The sequence below is a fragment of the Labeo rohita genome, chromosome 15 (assembly GCF_022985175.1).
Source record: "Labeo rohita strain BAU-BD-2019 chromosome 15, IGBB_LRoh.1.0, whole genome shotgun sequence".
NCBI classification, from domain to species: domain Eukaryota; kingdom Metazoa; phylum Chordata; class Actinopteri; order Cypriniformes; family Cyprinidae; genus Labeo; species Labeo rohita.
This window is the reverse complement of record NC_066883.1, coordinates 31,330,943-31,349,741: the sequence shown is the minus strand read 5'-3', so window position 1 is coordinate 31,349,741 and position 18,799 is coordinate 31,330,943. Positions and strand designations below refer to the sequence as shown.

The following is an 18,799-nucleotide window of genomic DNA, read 5'->3' as shown; positions in this document are numbered from 1 at the left end:
GAGCGGCGGGACACGACATGACACACGACAAATTCCTGACAGTAAACTGCTGCCAAGTTCTGTTTATGATGTGCTTGCACAAAGTTCAAATGATTTGCAACGGTTGCTTTGTTGCGTCCAGTGTAGACACAAGGTTAGTCTAAAGAACATTAAAAAAAAAAAAAAAAAATTCAAATAAATATTTATAAAGAACATTCATTAAATACTCACCCTCATGTCATCCCAAACCCGCAAGACTTTCATTCAATACTTTTTGTGCTCAAAGAATACAAAAATAATGGCTTTATTCAACAATTTCTTCTCTTCCGTGTCAGTCTTTGCTGAGTTTTGAGGAAAGTACCACAACGCACGTGTGTGGTGCTGATGAAACCTCCGTTATAACATTGAACCCAGATGTGCTGCTCTTTGTTTACAAACGGAGGAAGACGCACACTGTACATAAAGTAGTCTTTGTAAATTTGTCTGAAGATTTCAACAGAGACAATGATTTGCAAATTTTTTGCCCAGCTTTTCTTGTTTGAACCAGAATATACAGATGATAAACTAAGAGAGAAATTTTTGAATAAATATATTTTAGTTTTCTTTGTGCACAAAAAGTATTCTCTTAGCTTCATAACATTACGGTTGAACCACTGATGGACTACTTTAATAACGTCCTTTCTACCTTTCTTGGCCTTGAAAGTGTCAGTTGTGTTGCTGTCTATGCAGGGTCCGAAAGCATTAAGAATTCATCAAAAATATCTTAATTTGTGATCTGAAGATGAACGAAGGTCTTCTGGGTTTGGAATGGCATGAGGTTGAGTAATAATGACAGAATTTAAATTTTTGGGTGAACTAGAGTACGCCTTTAAGTGTGTACATCCAATCAGTTACCGACGGATAAAATCCCACCCTACATTTGCTTTCTTCATTAATATGCTGTCTTACTGTGTAGTGTCACAAGAAAATATGGTGTGAATGGCATTTCATGTTGACTTAGGGGGCACTGTGGGCAGCTTTTGAGCTAAAAACTATAACATATTTACTTTCCATCATAACAAGCCAGCAAAGATCTCTTTCTAGAAGGATCCTCAGGATGTTCATTCAATTTTACACATATTTTCTAATTAGCTCGCACATCTGCACTTTAAAGACAGACATGCAAACTATTTAATAGTCTGCTGGATGACTTAGTATGTAATATAACTGTCACTGTTTGTGTGTTTAAGGTCACTAAAACAGGCCTAACTAGTTTTGATGCTGCAACATACAGGCCACTGAAACCAGTCTTTTGTTGATGCATTTCACACCAGTGCATGTCAACATTTATAATTATGTGCTTAATTTCACATACAGTATGTTCAGTTTTGATGGGGCTTGTAGTCACACATATGAGAAGCTTGGCTATATGTCTGTTTTTGGTTTATCTTTTTCTTTCAGCACTTCCTGACCAGTTTGGGAAGTGGTTATGGTGGGTAAGACACATACTTTGCTCGCTCATGCATAATTTGCAGCAAGTTAAGGCTAAATGGTATCAAATAAAAATAAGTGGTACTGAAATTTAGTTTTCATTAGTGGCTAGTTTGCGTTAAATATTCTCACAGATACTGCGTATCTAGAGGCTACTTTCATTAATTTTTCTCACAAGTGTGGTGGTTCATATTAACATTTAATGCCATTTAATGTATTAGTGCTTAAATATTCTCGAACCAAAGCAACTAACGTATATAGTGCACTGGATTTGTTCTGTAGAGAAGGTACACAGCAAGAACATATAAGAAATTTGGTTGAAATTTTCAAAACAAAAACGTACAATGTCCAGGAAAAGTTGCTATTTCTTGCTGATTTAAGGAGAATTTGAATGAATATTAATTCATTTATTTATTTATTTGTTTTGTGAATTTATTATTCATTCTAAAGGTGCTTCATTGTAACATTTGCTTGACAAAGAAAGGTTTTACAATACTTTTTAAGGAAACAATCACAGAATACTCATTTCTGTTTCAGCGAGGGAACGGGCGTCATGAGGATGTCACCCTAATGACGAATGAACAGAAGATGGCAGGAAAATCACGGAAGACGAGCATTGCCGTGGGCGTCATCATTGCCCTGCTGGTAGTGGCCGCAGTGGTCGGATTTCTTGTGTGGCTCTTCATTGGTACAGAAATTCACCAATTGTCTCTAACTTGCTCTTAAATGATGAAGGTTGCGCACTTTCACCGTTTAAGTGTTTGGGGTATCTTAAGTTCACCAAAGTTGCATTTTATCAGATCAAAAATACAATAAAAATTATATATTGTGAAATATTTATAATTAACTTTTCTATTTTATGTATTTTAAAGGAAATTAAGGTTATAAAGACTTGTTTGGCTTAATATAACATACATGATGTCTCTTAACTGAAATATGTAGTAGAAAACCTGTGAAAGATTTACGTTATTTAAAAAAATCCACATAGTTTTATACATATGAGGGGCGCCATTAATTTGATTACGTGAAATGGTTGCACTCGGTGAGCTACTGGTGCTACCTGTTGCTGTTTTTACCACAACACAACTCGAAACATAAAATGGTGATACGATGACCACAGCTACTGAAAGAGCTTACAGGTGAAAGTTCTTCGGTGGCCGCGTCGTCATTACAAGCGCTGGCATGATTACATCCTGCCAGAATGGCATCTAGCGTTTCTTGTCTCTGCCATTTGTAAGCTCTTTCAGTAGCTGTGGTCTACTAAAAGCTTTAAGGCATCAGGGCTGAAGTGGAGCGAACAAAAACACAGATCTTTAGGAAGTTTTATTCATCCACAGGCATCTTCCCATTCTTTTCTCATTTTATTATCGCTGGAAAAAAAGCAGTGAAGCATTACATCGTTTCTCTTGTTGCCCTTTGACTGAAAATGACAACCAAAAGCCGGACAATGTGGCATCGTATCAGTATTTTATTTTCTAAGTTGCTTGTTCCGAGTTGTGTTGTGGTAAAAATAGCAACAGTTAACAGCAGCGGCTCACAGAGTGCAACCATTTGATGCCGCTGAAATATGTGTATATATATTGTGTATATATGTGCACTGACCCCAAAAGTTTGAATGGTAGTACAGTTCCTATCATTGATAATTAATAACATCTTTCCCCCTCTCAGTCAGGAGCAAAGAATTGGAAAATGAGTCCACCTTTTACAAACCCAGCCCATCCACACTGGTTTACAGTGGACAAATTAAGCTTCTCAAACCAGCGTACAGCCCAGTATACGAGAATCCCGAAAGTGCAGAATTCCAACAAGCAGCAGGAGAACTGGAAAGAATTGTGAGTGTTTTTGTTGTTCTCAGACTTTTCTTCGCTGGTGGTGTTGTAAGTGTTCTGGTGACCTTGACTTCCTTTTGAGACTTCAATTACTGTACCAAAGCTTTTAAAGTCTTTTAAGTGTCTTTACACTCCAAGGATGTCATGAAGCATCTTTTAAGGTGGCACACAGATCACAAAAAAGGGCATGTAAACATTGTTGGGATGCAATATCACAACCTTGATTGTTGACTCTGTAGCCAACAGAAAAGCAGCAGCCTCTTATAAAATGGATAAAGATGCCCATTTTTTCATACTCATGGCAGTGAGTGGCAGCCTGTTGTTGTTTTACGTCATGGTATATTACTTTTCAGAGAATAACGACAAAGTTACTATTTTCAGACAAGACAGTCAGTATGTTTTGGTTAGTCCTCATGTCCATCTATGATGCACAGTCATTAACTTCTGTAGACTCAACAGGCAGGAATGTTTCTAGTGTGTTTCTAGCAGACCCACTACTTTTTATATATATATGTGTATATATATATGTGTATATATATATAATAATAATTAATAAAATTAAAATTAAAATTTATTAATTATAAAACACCCTTCTTTTTATTTTTTCATAATTAAATAATTGAAATAATCATTTTCTAATATAAAATAATGTGTATTGTGAAAAGGGCAATAAAAATAAATTGTGAATTTATTGAATTTAATTGAATTTGAGGTGAAATTGTGTTAATTGTAGTATTGTTATTGCCTGTAATTGATGATGATTGTGTTATAAAAAATAATCAACTTTTTTTTTTTTTTTTTTTTTTTTTTTTTTGTTTAGATGAATGAAACATTCACCAGAGATCCTCTTCTTTCCAAATACTATACCAAATCTGTCGTCACTGCTTTCAGGTACAGCTGAACTACAGACCCCTGATTCAGAGACAAAGCTAAATTTAAAGCACGCTCTCTAAATCTAATAGTTTTTAAATGAACGAATAGATCATTCTTTATGTCTTGATTTTAATGCTTAGTGGTTCCGCTGATAGAGATAAATTACCAGTCTCATAGAATCTGGGTTAAAAAAATCACCTTAATAGAATACAAATTATTAAGTTCCAGTTCAACTATTACTACTGCTCATGCTGAGGGTTGGGGGACCATAAAAACAGAGCGAAAATCCATTACGCCGAATCAGAGTATCATACATAATGGGCTCTTTTTTGATTTGGGTCAGTAAGAAACCATCTAGACCTCCTAGCTGAAATCGTACAAAACATCTTAGCAACTAGCATTATGCAAAGTACATTATGCATGGGCAAGTACCACAAAAGGTTGTGCATTCTTTTAATAATACTGTATGTCTATTTTGCACTGTGTTTGCATCTGCAGTGAAGGAACCTTAGCGTATCATTGGTCTCAATTTGACATTCCTGAGACGGACCAAGAGATCGTCCCAGAGCTGACAGAGGACCGTGTGGTTGAGGCTCTGCGGAGGAGCGTCCGACAGGAGGGCAAACGAGTTGGGAGCGTTGCAGTCACTGACAGCGACATCACTGCTTCATGTAAGATGATTGCTAATTATAAAGAGCGAGTATATTTGCTCAACAGTCACAGTGCAGTAATTAGGAAGAGCAAAGGAAGATTATATTGGAAAACAACATTATGACTGTTTTTTTTGTAGCAAAATGCAGTGTGTAACATGTATATAAATGACAAAAACAAAGATTAAAAATGTATGAAATGGCTCCTTTGGAGCACTGATGCTTTTTAATAACTTTGTTGATAACAGTAGGGACTTGCAGAAATGTGTTTTTGCAAAAAACTGTAACTCTCTGTCCTTCTCCGGTTCCCATTTGCATTATATACATGATAGCAGCAGGCCTGAGTGACACCTCAGTGCCCTGCTTAAAATGATATCTCTGTACGGAGACTCATGTCGCTGTAGTGAGGTGAGAGACTGGTATTTGTGAACGTCAGAGTCAAGGTGAGGGGTGGAGGAGGAGGAACAGAATGTCTGACAGGCCTTTGGAAAATGGAAGGAAAGAGGAGTGAAAAAAGTACAACATGCATCATTTTCTCTTTCTCTCTACAGCCACAGACCCTCGGATGGCCAGGGACCCCAGATCCAGTGAGTAAAGTGTGTCCCATTTCAGTCACCGCTGCACTGTAATTTTCCACCTGGGTTGCCGTGCTCTCTCCTGTCACTCACTGAAAAATGCCTGCCCGCCTCCATCTCACACTCGCTCTATCTCTCGCTCGCTTTCCCTTCCACTTACCTTGCTGTGCACAACAGCACGGGGATCTCAAAAACCTGTTTTTCAACCACAGAGAGCATTGGTACAGCTCTTCAACAGCACCTTTGTACCACTGTCTAAATTATCTGCAATAAACCGCAAGTGCACTGCAGTTTCTTACGGCTTTAGAGTCAACATTAAAGCAGAATGGAGTCTTTTTACTTCAATTAAATGATTGGCTTGTAATCTTTCATAAAAACTGAATGACTAGATTTGTAGGCTTTCCATATTTGAGACCAGGGATTCACATAATGTTTGTCAGCCAAACACAACAACCTGAGAGTTAATATTTCAATAATTTAACAGCAAACTGGCATATTTATCTGGATTACTGGTCCCATGATATCCAACTTTATTTAGATTGTTTTTATTTTTTATTATTAATTATTTTAGTATTTTATGATTTAAATAGCTATTCATCAACTCACAAACCCCTGCAAGCTTAATGTTTAATGTAATATTATTTTAGCATTAATATTTAAGGTTATGCCAATAATAGCAAATAATGGTTTATTTAAAAATAGTTAAAACTTAATTTCATTTTGACTTTAAAGTCCATTTTATGGTCTCTCCTGTGAAGAAGAGTGAGAGAGGAAAACACAGAAGTACATTTACATATAATAATTAGGGCTGTCAACGATTAATCGCGATTAATCGCATACGAAATAAAAGTTTAAGTTTGCCTAATATATGTGTGTGTACTGTGTATAATTATTATGTATATATAAATACAAACACATTTATGTATATATTTAAGAAATATTTACAAGCATATGTATTTATTATAATTTTTATATAATTTATATTATATATAAATAAAATCACTGTGTATATTAATAACATATTTCTCATATATATACACATTAATTTGTGTGTATTTATATATACATAATAATTACACACAGTACACACACATATTAGGCAAACTTAAACTTTTATTTTGTATGTGATTAATCGCGATTAATCGTTGACAGCCCTAATGATAATGTTTAAATAAAAACCTGTTTCAATTTCTTTAGAGCTGCTGTAGATTTGAAGTTAAAGATGGGCTGGAATGCTTGGGTGTGACAAAAATAATCAACAGCAAATCTATGATTTTACAACGTTTATTTTTTAAGAGTTAGAACATGCACCTGCTTGAACAAAAATGCCTCTGTTTAGTTTGCAACACCCACTTTCTACAGTCCAATCAGTCAATATGAGACTCTGGACTACAAAACCAGACATAAGAGTCAGTTTTTAGGGCCCGAGCACCAGTGGTGCATGCTTAAACTCATGAAACTTTGCACACGCCAAAAGTGCGATGAAAGGTGAGTAATTAATGACAAGTTTCATTTTTGGGTGAACTGTCACTTTAAAAACACAAATAAAACCATATACATCAAAACCAATACATTGTGCAGTCTGCATCTGCCTTATACTGCTAATTTATGCAAGTGAAACTATGCAAGCACTCATCTGATGTATTACTGAGTACTTGAGTACTTAGTTTGAATGCATTTAGCAGAATGCGATAAGATCAGATCTTTCTATTTTTTCTCTTTCTGTTATCAGAGAAATGCTTTTACAGTCTCACAGCTGAAACCACCAGCAAAGAATTTACGTCTCCTGGACACCCTGGGAAATACCCAGCTCACTCCCAATGCCAGTGGCAAATCCGTGCTCCTAAAGGTCAAGCCATCATTGTCAAGTTCAGGACCTTCCACATAGAGGATAACTGTGCCAGTGACTACGTGGCCATCTATAACTCTCTCAGCCCTGACAGCACGTATGCTATCACAAAGTAAGTACATGCCACTTTCACACCTCAGACTTGACTTTTTGTCATTTAGGGTTTACCATAACATGCAGTAATGTTTAAAGGTATATTTTTAGTTAAAAGCTTAAAAACCATACAAACCATTTCTCACTTTACTAAGCAATATAAAGCAATTTTCTCTTGTAAAAAAATAAAATAAATAAAAATAAACAAATAAAAAAACTTTAAAGGGAGTTTAATTGGCATGTGCTGAATCTGCGTACAACCAATATTTGATCTCTTTTGCTCACCAAGCCTGCATGTATTTGATCAAAAATACAGTCAAATCAGTAAAATTGTGAAATATTATTAGAAAATAACCATTTTCTATTTGAATAGGAAAGCTGAATTTTCAGCATCCTTACTCCAGTCTTTAGTCTTTAGAAATCATTGAAATATGTTGATTTGCCATTAAAAAAAAAAAATAAAAAAAAAAAACTTTTTTTTTTATTATTATCAAAGCTGGAAATAATTATGCTGCTTATATTTTTGCCAAATCTGTGATCATTTTTTGAATTAATGAATAGAGATGTTAAAAAGGTCAGCATTTATTTGAAATCTTTTAATATAATTTTTTTTTTATCTCTTATGCTCACCAAGGCTGCATTTATTTGATCAAAAATACAGTAAAAACAGTAATATTGTGAAATATTTTTAGAATTTAAAAATGACCATTTTCTATTTTAATTTATTTTAAAATTTAATTTATTCCTGTGATGCAAAGCTAAATTTTCAGTCTTTAGTGTCACATGATCCTTTAGAAATCATTCTAGTATGCTGATTTGCCTCTCAAGAAACATTTTTTTTTTATTATTATCAAAGTTGGAAATGGTTATGCTGCTTATATTTTTGCCAAATCTGTGATACATTTTTAAAATTAATGAATAGAGAGTTCAAAAGAACAGCATTTATTTTAAATATAAATCTTTTGTAACAATACAAAAGTCTTTACTGTCATTTTTGATCCATTTAATCAGTCCTTACTCAATAAAAATATTCATTTATTTTCTTAAAAACAAAAAAAAGAAGAGCGATACTGTCTAGGATGTGTGTAATATCCTAATGCAGCTCTACCTTCTAAACTTCAAGGACGAAGCTCTCTCATCGGCACTGGTTACATGACTTTTCAATTCAATTTCATTTTTCACGGTTGGCCTCAGGCTTCTTGCTGAAGATTGGCTTGTTAAGACCCCTCTCTAGCACCTCTCAGATACATGTCTAGCTTTAGTCACCTTATCACTGGGTGATGACAGACTTTAGTAAAGAAGCACTTGTTTTTCTTTTAGTTTCTTGATTTAGTTATGCTATGTAACAAATCACCTGAAGTGTATAGGTCACAAACTGTATTTTGAAGCCAGTGGGCTCTAAACATAATTCTCACACCACCACTCAGCCGCTGCCCAGTTTCCAAGGTGACACAGAGTTTCTGTGCATCACAGCCATACAGTTCTTAATAATGTTGTTACGCCCCAGGTGTCTCTCTTTCTCGCTCTCTCTCTCTGTCTGTCGTGAGGCTTCTTAACTCGATATACCCATTTGACTTTGCTTGTCATGTAGTTTCACACTACCAGTCAAAGTTTGGACATCCTTGACTGAATTTATGATCTTAAAGAGTCCCAAAAATCCAGTTTTTAGTCCATATATTTTAGGTTGGAGGTTATCTACAGACTTATATGTTCCTAAACATTGATAATATGCACTTTCATCAGATAAACACAATTATATCGCCTTTCTCCTTAGGAACAAGCATACCAATAATACACACTACATAGATTTTCATACAGTCAATATCAGTTGTCGCAGTTCTAATGCTCTTGCATCTTTCCATCGCAGACAGTGTGGACTTCGGCCTCCTACAAATCCTCTTGAGGTAGTTTCTTCTGGTAACCTCATGCTCGTCAACCTTATCACAGATAAGGTCCAGAAATCAGGATTCAGAGCGGTTTACAGTGCCATTCCCACTATTCCTCGTAAGTCAGTGATTGTTCTGTACAAATGCTTTAGAATTACATCAGTTATCCTTGAAGTTGTCTTTGTAGACACTTGCAGTGTCTCCTGTGAAACTTGAAAAAGAAGGTTGAATTGGACTAGAACGTGTTCCATGTCAGATTTATAGTATGTGTTTTTCATTCATTTCTCCACTCCAAATTAATGTCTAGCTGGCAGCTGTGGATCATCTATGACTAGTCTCTTTGGAAACTTCACCTCTCCTCATTTTCCTAGTTTCTATCCTCCTTTGGTGGACTGCAACTGGAACATCAATGTAAGACTCGCATGACTGTTTCACTTTTCTTTATTTACCAAGGGAGAAATCATGTTTTGAAATGAAAGGAGTTTTTCAGTTTCAGTTCTTCATTGCTTTTTTGGTTGTAATATCTGTTCTTCATTTTTTGAAATACGTGTTCTTTCTTTTATTTTATTTCTTCATTGGAACACAAAAGCAAAGCAGATGTTAGACAGAATGTAATTTCAGTAAGGCTGCATAACATTGATCAAAAGTGAGAGTAAAGACTATGTTATTACATAGATGTATGGATGTATGTATTATTTTTGTATAAATTTCAAATTCTAGTTCTTTTTGAATTTTCTGTGAATCAAAGAACCTTGAAAAATGTATCACAGTTTACACACAAATATTAAGAAGAAAATGTTAGCATAACAACAATTTTCAACATTGATAATAAGAAATGTTTGTTGAGCTGCAAATCAGCATATTAGAATGATTTCTGAAGAATCATGTCACACTGAAGACTGGAGTAATGATGCTAAAAAATTTAACAGGAATAAATTACAATTTAAAATTTAGCTGCAAGCAGCGATTACTGGGGTTCAAGCTCTGTAGGTATTTAAGCGCATAAAGAAAAAGACATTACATTTTATTTAGCAAGCCTGTAATTAATTATTAAAAAAGTATTTTTGTCAAATCCAGGTGATTTACCATAGAAATATTATGTTTTTATAACATTTTTGACTGTTATAGCACCAGCTGTGGTCTGATCTCTCTGAAACATTACATCACCTGTCGCATGTGCTCAGCGGGTTTTGTGAAGTTTTGAGTTTTCGTTTAGGCTTTATAGGCATTTGGGTATATTTGAACAGGCCCCTTTTCTAAATTATCCCGTTATAGCCTCCCAAAGGGTAAATTTTAACATGTTCTTGATAATTATTGACCTAGAGAGTCCAGAGAATTGCACAGCAATATTTTTTTTCAGACTGAGCGAAAAAACTCGGACTAGTTCGCAAAAGTAGGTTTTTCACATCTTCTCAGTCATTTAAAAAATGGTTTGATTGACAGCAGTGGTTGTAGAGGCAAAGTTGTTCGAAACGATGAAGTCTATCATTGTGATACCATCCCCAAGTGTCCAATTTCTTTAAAATTTCTCACAGACCTTTTTTTAGGCCCACGAGAAACTTTCTGCACTGGTTTGGTTCCGATCGGATGAAAAGTGTAGTACTAGTTTGCAAAAGTGGGTTTTGCGAAAAAATGCCTGAAAATTTCACCACGCTCATGATCGAATCTGATGTGCGTTTTGTCCCATATGAGGCAAGGATTCCAATGACATAAGACACTTCAGCCTGCGACTGACGGTTTAGGAGTTATGAACGATTTCATACTTTAGATCGCTGTAGCGCCCCCGTCAGGCCGATTAGGGCAAGCCTCAGTCACGTTGTAGGCGTTGTGAGTACTATCATCCCTCCAAGTTTCAAGTCTGTACGACTTACGGTTTGGTCTGTGCGATCAGTTTTACGTGGAAATCGCTCAATCCATGACCATTCTAACAATTACAATAGGGTTTTTCAGCGCTATGTGCTTGAACCTCTAAATATATTAAAATAGAAAATGGTTCATTTAAATTCTAATAACATTTTACAATTTTACTGTTTTTACTGTATTTTTAATCAAATAAATACAGCCTTGCTGAGCATAAAAGACAACAAACAAACAATAACAAATCTTACTGACCTGAGCTAATAATAATTAAAATTTTGAATGCTCGTCTTCAGAACCCTTGGAATATAGTGCATAAATGTAGATTAATTTTATATAGAGCATCTCATTTTGTATTTCACAAAAGAACGAAAATATTATTGAATCGGAACAATATGATAGTGAGTGACTGAAGAAAACATTTCCATATTTGAATGAACTACTCCTCTTGAGTAGCAAAGTGTTTCGATTCTATCATTGGGCCTTTTTGAAAATAACCCTGAGCACCATCATGTTGATTGTGCAGGTTCCTGCTGGCAGAAAAATAAAGATTGAGTTCAATATGTTCCGTGTGAAAGAGCCGGGGGGTGGACACTCTCAGCTGTCACAAAGACTACATAGAGGTGCTGGGTAAAAGGTAAGTACTGTCATCTGTCCTGCCATGCCAGCCAAAAAGATTTCCGCCATCGTTACTTCTCAGTTTCTATGAAATTAAATGGCAGAAAGCCCAACAAATAGATTTGATGTTAAAGGAGAAGTCCACTTCCAAAACAAAGATTCACATATAATGTACTCACCCCCTTGTCGTCCAAGATGTTCTTGTTTTTCTTTCTTCAGTCGTAAAGAAATTGTTTTTTGAGGAAAACATTTCACCATTTTTCTCCATATAATGGACTGATATGGTGCCCCCGATTTTGAACTTCCAAAATGCAGCTTAAATGTGGCTTCAAACGATCCCAAATGCAGTTGTAAACGATCCCAGCCAAGAAAGAAGGGTCTTATCTAGCGTAACAATCTGTTATTTTAATAAAAATAATACAACTTTTCAATGTCAAACGCTTGTCTTGTCTTACTCTGCCTGGACCGTTTTTGTTCCGGTTCATGACAGTTAGGGTATATCGAAAGACTCCCATCTCATGTTCTCCCTCAACTTTAAAATCGCTCTATATCGCTGTTTTACCTTTTTTGTTAAGGGTGTTTGATCTTCTTTGCATGGTCACTTTGCAAAGACTGGGTTGGTACTTCTGCAGCGATGTAGGATGATTTTGAAATGATTTTTGAAGTTGAGGGAGGAAATACGATTGGAGTTTTTCGACATACCCTAACTGTCTCGAGCGAGAATACACAGAGTTCAGGGAGAGAAAGGCAAGACGAGCGTTTGAGATGAAAAAGTATTTAAATTGTATTTTTTTTTTATTAAAATAACCGATCAATTCGGTGCTAAGACCATTCTTTCTCGGCCAGGATCGTTGACAACCACATTTAGGATCGTTTGAAGCCACATTTAAACTGCATTTTGAAAGTTCAAGGGGGTGAGCACATTATATGTGAATCTTTGTTTTGGAAGTTGACTTCTCCTTTAATTTAGCTGAAAACCATCTGGAGTAGTCTGTTGCCAGTTCATTTTCGTTTAGTGGAGATGTTGTTGGCTTTCTTAGCCTTTGTTGTATTAACAGTTCTTGCTCCGTTTTTTTAAGGTATTGTGGGGAGAAACGTCGACTTGTTATTCCTAGCACCACCAATACTTTGGAAGTGAAGTTCCATTCAGATGAATCCTACACTGATAAGGGATTCAGGATCACTTACAACGCCTTTGACCCCGTAAACCGTACGTAAGCCCTGAGTTTAAATATGTGACCCTGGACCACAAAACCTAGTCTTAAGTAGCACAGCTATATTTGTAGTAATAGCCAATAATATATTGTATGGGTCAAAATGCTACATTTTTCTTTTATGCCAAAAATCATTGAGATATTAAGTAAAGATCATGTTCCATGAAGATATTTTGCAAATTTCCTACCATAAATATATCAAAACTTAATTGTTGATTAGTAATATGCATTGCTAAGAACTTCATTTGCACAACTTTAAAGGTGATTTTCTCAATATTTAGATTTTTTTTTTTTGCACCCTAAGATTCCAGATTTTCAAATAGTTGTACCTCAGCCAAATATTGTCCTGTTAAACCATACATCAATGGACAGCTTATTTATTCAGCTTTTAGATGATGTCAGAATCTCAAATTTAAAAAAAACTGACCTTTATGACTGGTTTTGTGGTCCAGGGTCACATATGTCTTCTGAAAGAATATAATCTTTTACTTCTCATTTGTGTTGAGTCCTGGCTGTCTTCCTGTTTTCACCCTCATGAATTTCATCTCCAGCTTGCCCTGGTCAGTTTGCGTGCACCTCAGGCTTCTGCATCAAGAAAGAGCAACAGTGTGATGGGTGGAACGACTGCGAAGACATGAGTGATGAGAGAAACTGCAGTAAGTCTAATCCTTGTCAGGATTTTGCAAAAATTTAATTTAAACCTTTGAATTCAATTAACCCTGTCCAACAGGATCCTGATGCGAAAGGACAGGAAGATGAATTTACAGAATTGCAATTCAAACACAGTTAAGGTGTTTGGAAAAATTCTCTCAAAATGAATAAAATTGCAAGTGAATTGAATTTGGGATCAGTAAGATTTTTTTTTTTTTTTTAAATAAGTTGCTTATGCTCATGAACGTTCCATTCATTTGAACAAAAATACAGAAAAAAAGTAATGAAATATTATTGCAATTTAAAATATGCAAATTTATTGTCAGTGTTGGAAACTTGTGCCGCTTAATATTTTTTCAGAACCTTTGATACCTTTTTCAGGATTCTTTGAATAAAAATTTAAAAAGAACAGCATTTATTCAACAAAATAAGTCTTTAATATCACTTTTTAAAACATCCTTGCTGAATAAAAGTAATAATTTCTTTCAAACAAATAAAGAAAAAATGTACTGACCCAAATCTTTGAATGGTAGTGTATACTGTTACAAAAAAATACTATTTTAAATAAATGCTGTTCTTTTTAATGTTTTATTCATCAAAGAATCCTGAAAAAATTAAGCAGCACAACCGTTTAAAAATTCATGATTAGCATATTATAATGATTTTGAAGGATTATTTGATACTTAAGACTGGAGTAATTATGCTGAAAATTCAGTTACATGCTATACCTTTTACAAGAATCCTGAAAAGTGTCACAAGTTCCAAAAAAACTATTAAACACAACAATTTCAAACATTGATAATATATTTGCTAATTACAATGATTTCTGAAGGATCATTTGACACTTAAGTCAGCATTGCATCACAGGAATAAATTCTGTTGTAAAGTATATTAAAATAGAAAACATCTATTTTAAATTGCAATAATATTTCACAATATTACAGTTTTTCTGTATTTTTAATCAGTTACATGCAGCCTTTATCAGAAAAAACTTCTTCTGTTAATCTAATGTTGTTTGAAAGCATTGTTATGGTTGATTCAAAAGCAAATGTAAATTTTATTTCCTTAACTTCAGATTTAAATGGTAATTTTGCGTCCTGTTTGCTGTCTAACAAATAGTCAGTGAACATGCTTGGAAATCTGTATTTGAATTTGAAACATCTTTTGAGGAGTGTTTACAGTGTACAAATATCTGACAAATTTACGTGATGTTTGACATCAATTTTGTATTGACACATTATTCAGCTGAATGTGTTTTGTATTTCAGAGTGTGATGAGGAACAGTTCACTTGCAGTAATGGCCAGTGTAAGCCTCAGTTCTTTGTGTGTGACAGAATGAACGACTGTGGTGACAATAGTGATGAGGAACACTGCGGTGAGTTTCTCCTATTACGTTTTAATGAACGTATTTATTTATATCAGCATTTACCTTTTAGGAAGTTAATTCAAATGAAACAAAACGCATTCAAGGATACACTAATGAAGTCACATGACCAGCAGTTTCCTGGATGTTTAAATAAACACAAACTTAAGATGAACTTATTTTGAACTGTGGAGAACTTCAATATATTTGAGACTTGCTTCATTGTGGCATACGTCAAAAAGCTACTTTGATTTTTGCAATTGAAAGTTTTGTTTTGTTGTTCCTCTTAGATTGTGGTAGAGCTGAGGAAAGGTGCGGGGATGGCGCCTGCATCCCACAAGAATTTATATGCGATGGGAAAAATGACTGTGCTGATGGCAGTGATGAGGTCTCCTGTCAAGCATGTGAGTGGATTTAACTTTGACTTACTGACCACAGAGCTGCTTTTCCATAGAGCTTGTTACCAAGTTAATCTTGTTTGTTTTGTAAGCTTATTTGCATTGAATACAACTATTCACAAAAGCATCAGACTAACGTATCTTTAGTAGTGCATCATAAATCACTTGAAAGTAAAGCAAAATAAAGTAAAATAAATAAATTAAATTAAGATATAAAATATAAAAAAAATACATATAAAATCAAATTAAATAAAAACTATAAAATTAAATTAGATAAAATTTAAAATATAAAATTCAATTCAAATATAAAATCCAGTTAAATAGAAATATAAAATTAAATGACAATTAAATTACAATTAAATCAAATTAAAAAATAAAATGAAAAAGTAAGAAAAAAAAAATTAAATTACAATATAAAATCAAAAATGTAATCAAATTAAAATATAAAATTAAATTAAATTAAAATATACAATCCAATTAAATTAAATTAAAATATAAAATTAAGTTAAATTAAAATATCAATTAAATTAAAAAAATTAAAATATACATTTAAAAATAAAATATAATGAACTGAATAATAAAAATAAAAAAATAAGATGAAATTGAATTGAATTGAATTAAATTAAATTAAATTAAATTAAAATAAAGGTCCATTGTAAAGAAAACGGGACAAAGTGGAGAAAATGCAACAGGATACAAAACTGGAATTGAATATAGGCCATATATAGTACAAAAATAAATAAATAAATAAATATATAAATTGTAATTACTTAAAATCTAACGTAAAATTAAATTAAACAAAATTCAATTCAAAATTTAATTCAATTAAAATATAAAATTTAAATGTAATTTAATTTAATTAAAGCTGGTTCCAGTGTAAAGAATATATATATATATATTACAAATTAAAATATAAAATATATATAAAAATTGTAATTAATTAAAATCTCACATAAAATTAAACAAAATTCAATTCAAAATTCAATTCGATTAAAATATAAAATTTAAATTAAATTAAATTAAGTTAAAATAAGGCTGGGTCCATTGTTAAGAAAACGGGACAAAGTGGAGAAAATGCAACAGGATACAAAATTGGAATTGAATATAGGCCTCATATAGTACTAAATAAAATTAAAATATATATATTGGAATTGAATATAGGCCTTATATAGTACTAAATTTAAATTAAAATAAACTCCATAGTGTCTCTAATGTCAAAGTTAAATTAGGCAAAAATGGAAAATTTGTTGTCATAGTAAGTGACTAAAAAGGTGAATATTGGATGTTTGTGGATGTTGTAAATCTAATTTCAGTCAGACAGCTGTATTTGGTATTTGATAATTTTTCAAAAAACATTTTCTGCTGGCTTGAAGTGTTTCTCCACTTCTGCAGATGTTATACATTAATATCTTCCACTGGATATTGAGTATTAATTAATGTGATAATTAACTTGCTTTTAATATGCAAAATAGACACTTGTGAGCAATAGCTTCAGCACTTAAGCTGAAACGGTAGTAAAATCACACGTTTTTGCTTTATTCTACTGTTTACAATCTTCTTTACCACCCACTCTTTCTTTCTCAGAGTTGTTCATTGTTTTTGTATCCCTCAGCAGAGATAAGTGACCTATCCCACAATCAATACGCCTGATCAATACGCTGGCTCTTGTATTGCCATGAACGAGGCGTAGGTCTTTGGTGATGAAAAGAAGCTGCACTTGATGTTTTATTCCCCTTGTTTACTTCAAGTTTTACTTTCTCTATACTGTCTTCCTCTCTTAGCGCCTGGTATCTGCAATGATTTCTCCTTTAAGTGTAAAGACAAGCAGTGTGTAAACAAAGTAAACGCAGAGTGTGATCGCGAAGCGGACTGCTCAGATGGCTCGGATGAAGAGGGATGCAGTAAGTCACGTTTTTGAATGTATTTTTGCTTTTTTTTACACTGTGTGTCTGGCCGTAAGAATTTTTTTTCATTAAAGCGCAGCTGTGCTGGTATTCAAAACAACAGCACTGTTGCTTATGTGCTATTGCCTAAATGTATAATTTAACTGTAGTGCTCAGTTGGGTATTTCAGTTGTTTGTTTTACAATGATCTCAAATGTGGTTTATGTAATCATAATTAGGAGTTAGAAGTATCTCTTATTATATTCGATTTGCTGTTCGGAGTCTTATTTTCCACTTCAACGTGAAGCTGCACTGATGCCAGATTTATCATTTATTTGTTATGAATTATGAAGTACTTCTGTAAGATATTTAATTCACTGCATTATCCATTGAATTAAAAGGCATTGCCAATTGATTGTAAACCACTATAAATATAAAAAATCTTAAAAAATATTGGTGGTTTTCAGCTAAAATAACTATATTATAGTTAGATATGCACAATTAATGTGCAAAATATGAGTTATATGCATTGTTTTCTTTTTAATTAATCAGTATTAGCAAATATTGGATATTTAAATCCCTTAACAAACAACACACATTTAAAGATAGATTTTTCCCTTTAAAATGTGCAAATGTGCTGTTTTAATTAGGGGCTTCTCCTTCCGTTTCTTCTTCCGGTCTCAAGTCTATGGCAGCCCATAGAACCGTTTGTGGGAAAATTGTGTAATTTGGCACACAGATCGAGGGCTGTCTCAACATTAACCATAGCAAGTTTGGCATCTCTAACTTAAACTCTCTAGCGCCACCACTTGTCCAAATTTTCACTCATGTTTATGCTAATGACTTTTGAACTGTGAGGTCTAAAAGGAAAATTCTTTTTACTCTGATTTCTTGGGCTAATGCCAAGTCTAATAGACACCAAAAATTAAAAATCGTAAGGTTTAGTTTTTTCGCTATTTTTAATAGTTTGAAAAAACAAACTTTTTCAAACTCGTCCTAGACGGTTTGTCTGATTTTCACCAAAATTGGCACAGATCATCTTTAGATTATGCTGAAAAAAATTAATGGAATTCAAGTTGATTAGTTAAACTGTTTTGGAATAACGCACAAATGAATTTGACGAAAAGCACATAAAATTGAAGTGAGGCTGTATCTCCGCAATGGTTTGGAGTATTATGACCAAGCTTGGTGTGTGTTATAAGAAGCATGACCTGAGGCTACCTGCAGTGTTTCGGCGCAGTGCCACCTAGTGGTCAGGAGATATGAAAATAGCTCTTTTTGCTTATAACTTCTGAATGGTTTGACCAAAAATCAAAAACCGGTCTCTTTAGATTTAATGTATCATGCCGAGTCGAATACCTAATTTTCCCATGTAAGCCATTTTGGGCGTCGACATTTGGAATTTTGTCGTAAAATGGTATATTTTACAATCACAATCAATGAATTATAATTTTTTTCAAAAAATGCTAGTAACTTTTGATTGCATTAGCATATTGTAATGAAACTGGTCTCAAAACATTCCTTGGGTCATGCCAACAACATACTAATCTATACTAATCATGCCATAGTTGCCATTTTGATTTACGTTAAAAACCTACTTTGTCGAACTCC

General features: G+C 33.8%; 1 protein-coding gene across 1 annotated transcript in view; it reads left to right on the top strand.

The window, feature by feature from the left end:
- st14 (ST14 transmembrane serine protease matriptase) overlaps window positions 1-18,799 on the top strand; it is a 40,827-nt gene that overhangs the window by 13,099 nt on the left and 8,929 nt on the right. The window contains 15 exon segments of the mRNA XM_051128925.1: window positions 1,987-2,137; window positions 3,118-3,281; window positions 4,099-4,169; window positions 4,650-4,822; window positions 5,353-5,388; window positions 7,109-7,337; window positions 9,186-9,322; window positions 9,512-9,615; window positions 11,588-11,644; window positions 11,646-11,698; window positions 12,759-12,889; window positions 13,445-13,549; window positions 14,812-14,919; window positions 15,198-15,311; window positions 17,087-17,206. Of these exon segments, the coding sequence (XP_050984882.1) occupies window positions 1,987-2,137; window positions 3,118-3,281; window positions 4,099-4,169; window positions 4,650-4,822; window positions 5,353-5,388; window positions 7,109-7,337; window positions 9,186-9,322; window positions 9,512-9,615; window positions 11,588-11,644; window positions 11,646-11,698; window positions 12,759-12,889; window positions 13,445-13,549; window positions 14,812-14,919; window positions 15,198-15,311; window positions 17,087-17,206 (1,753 nt within the window).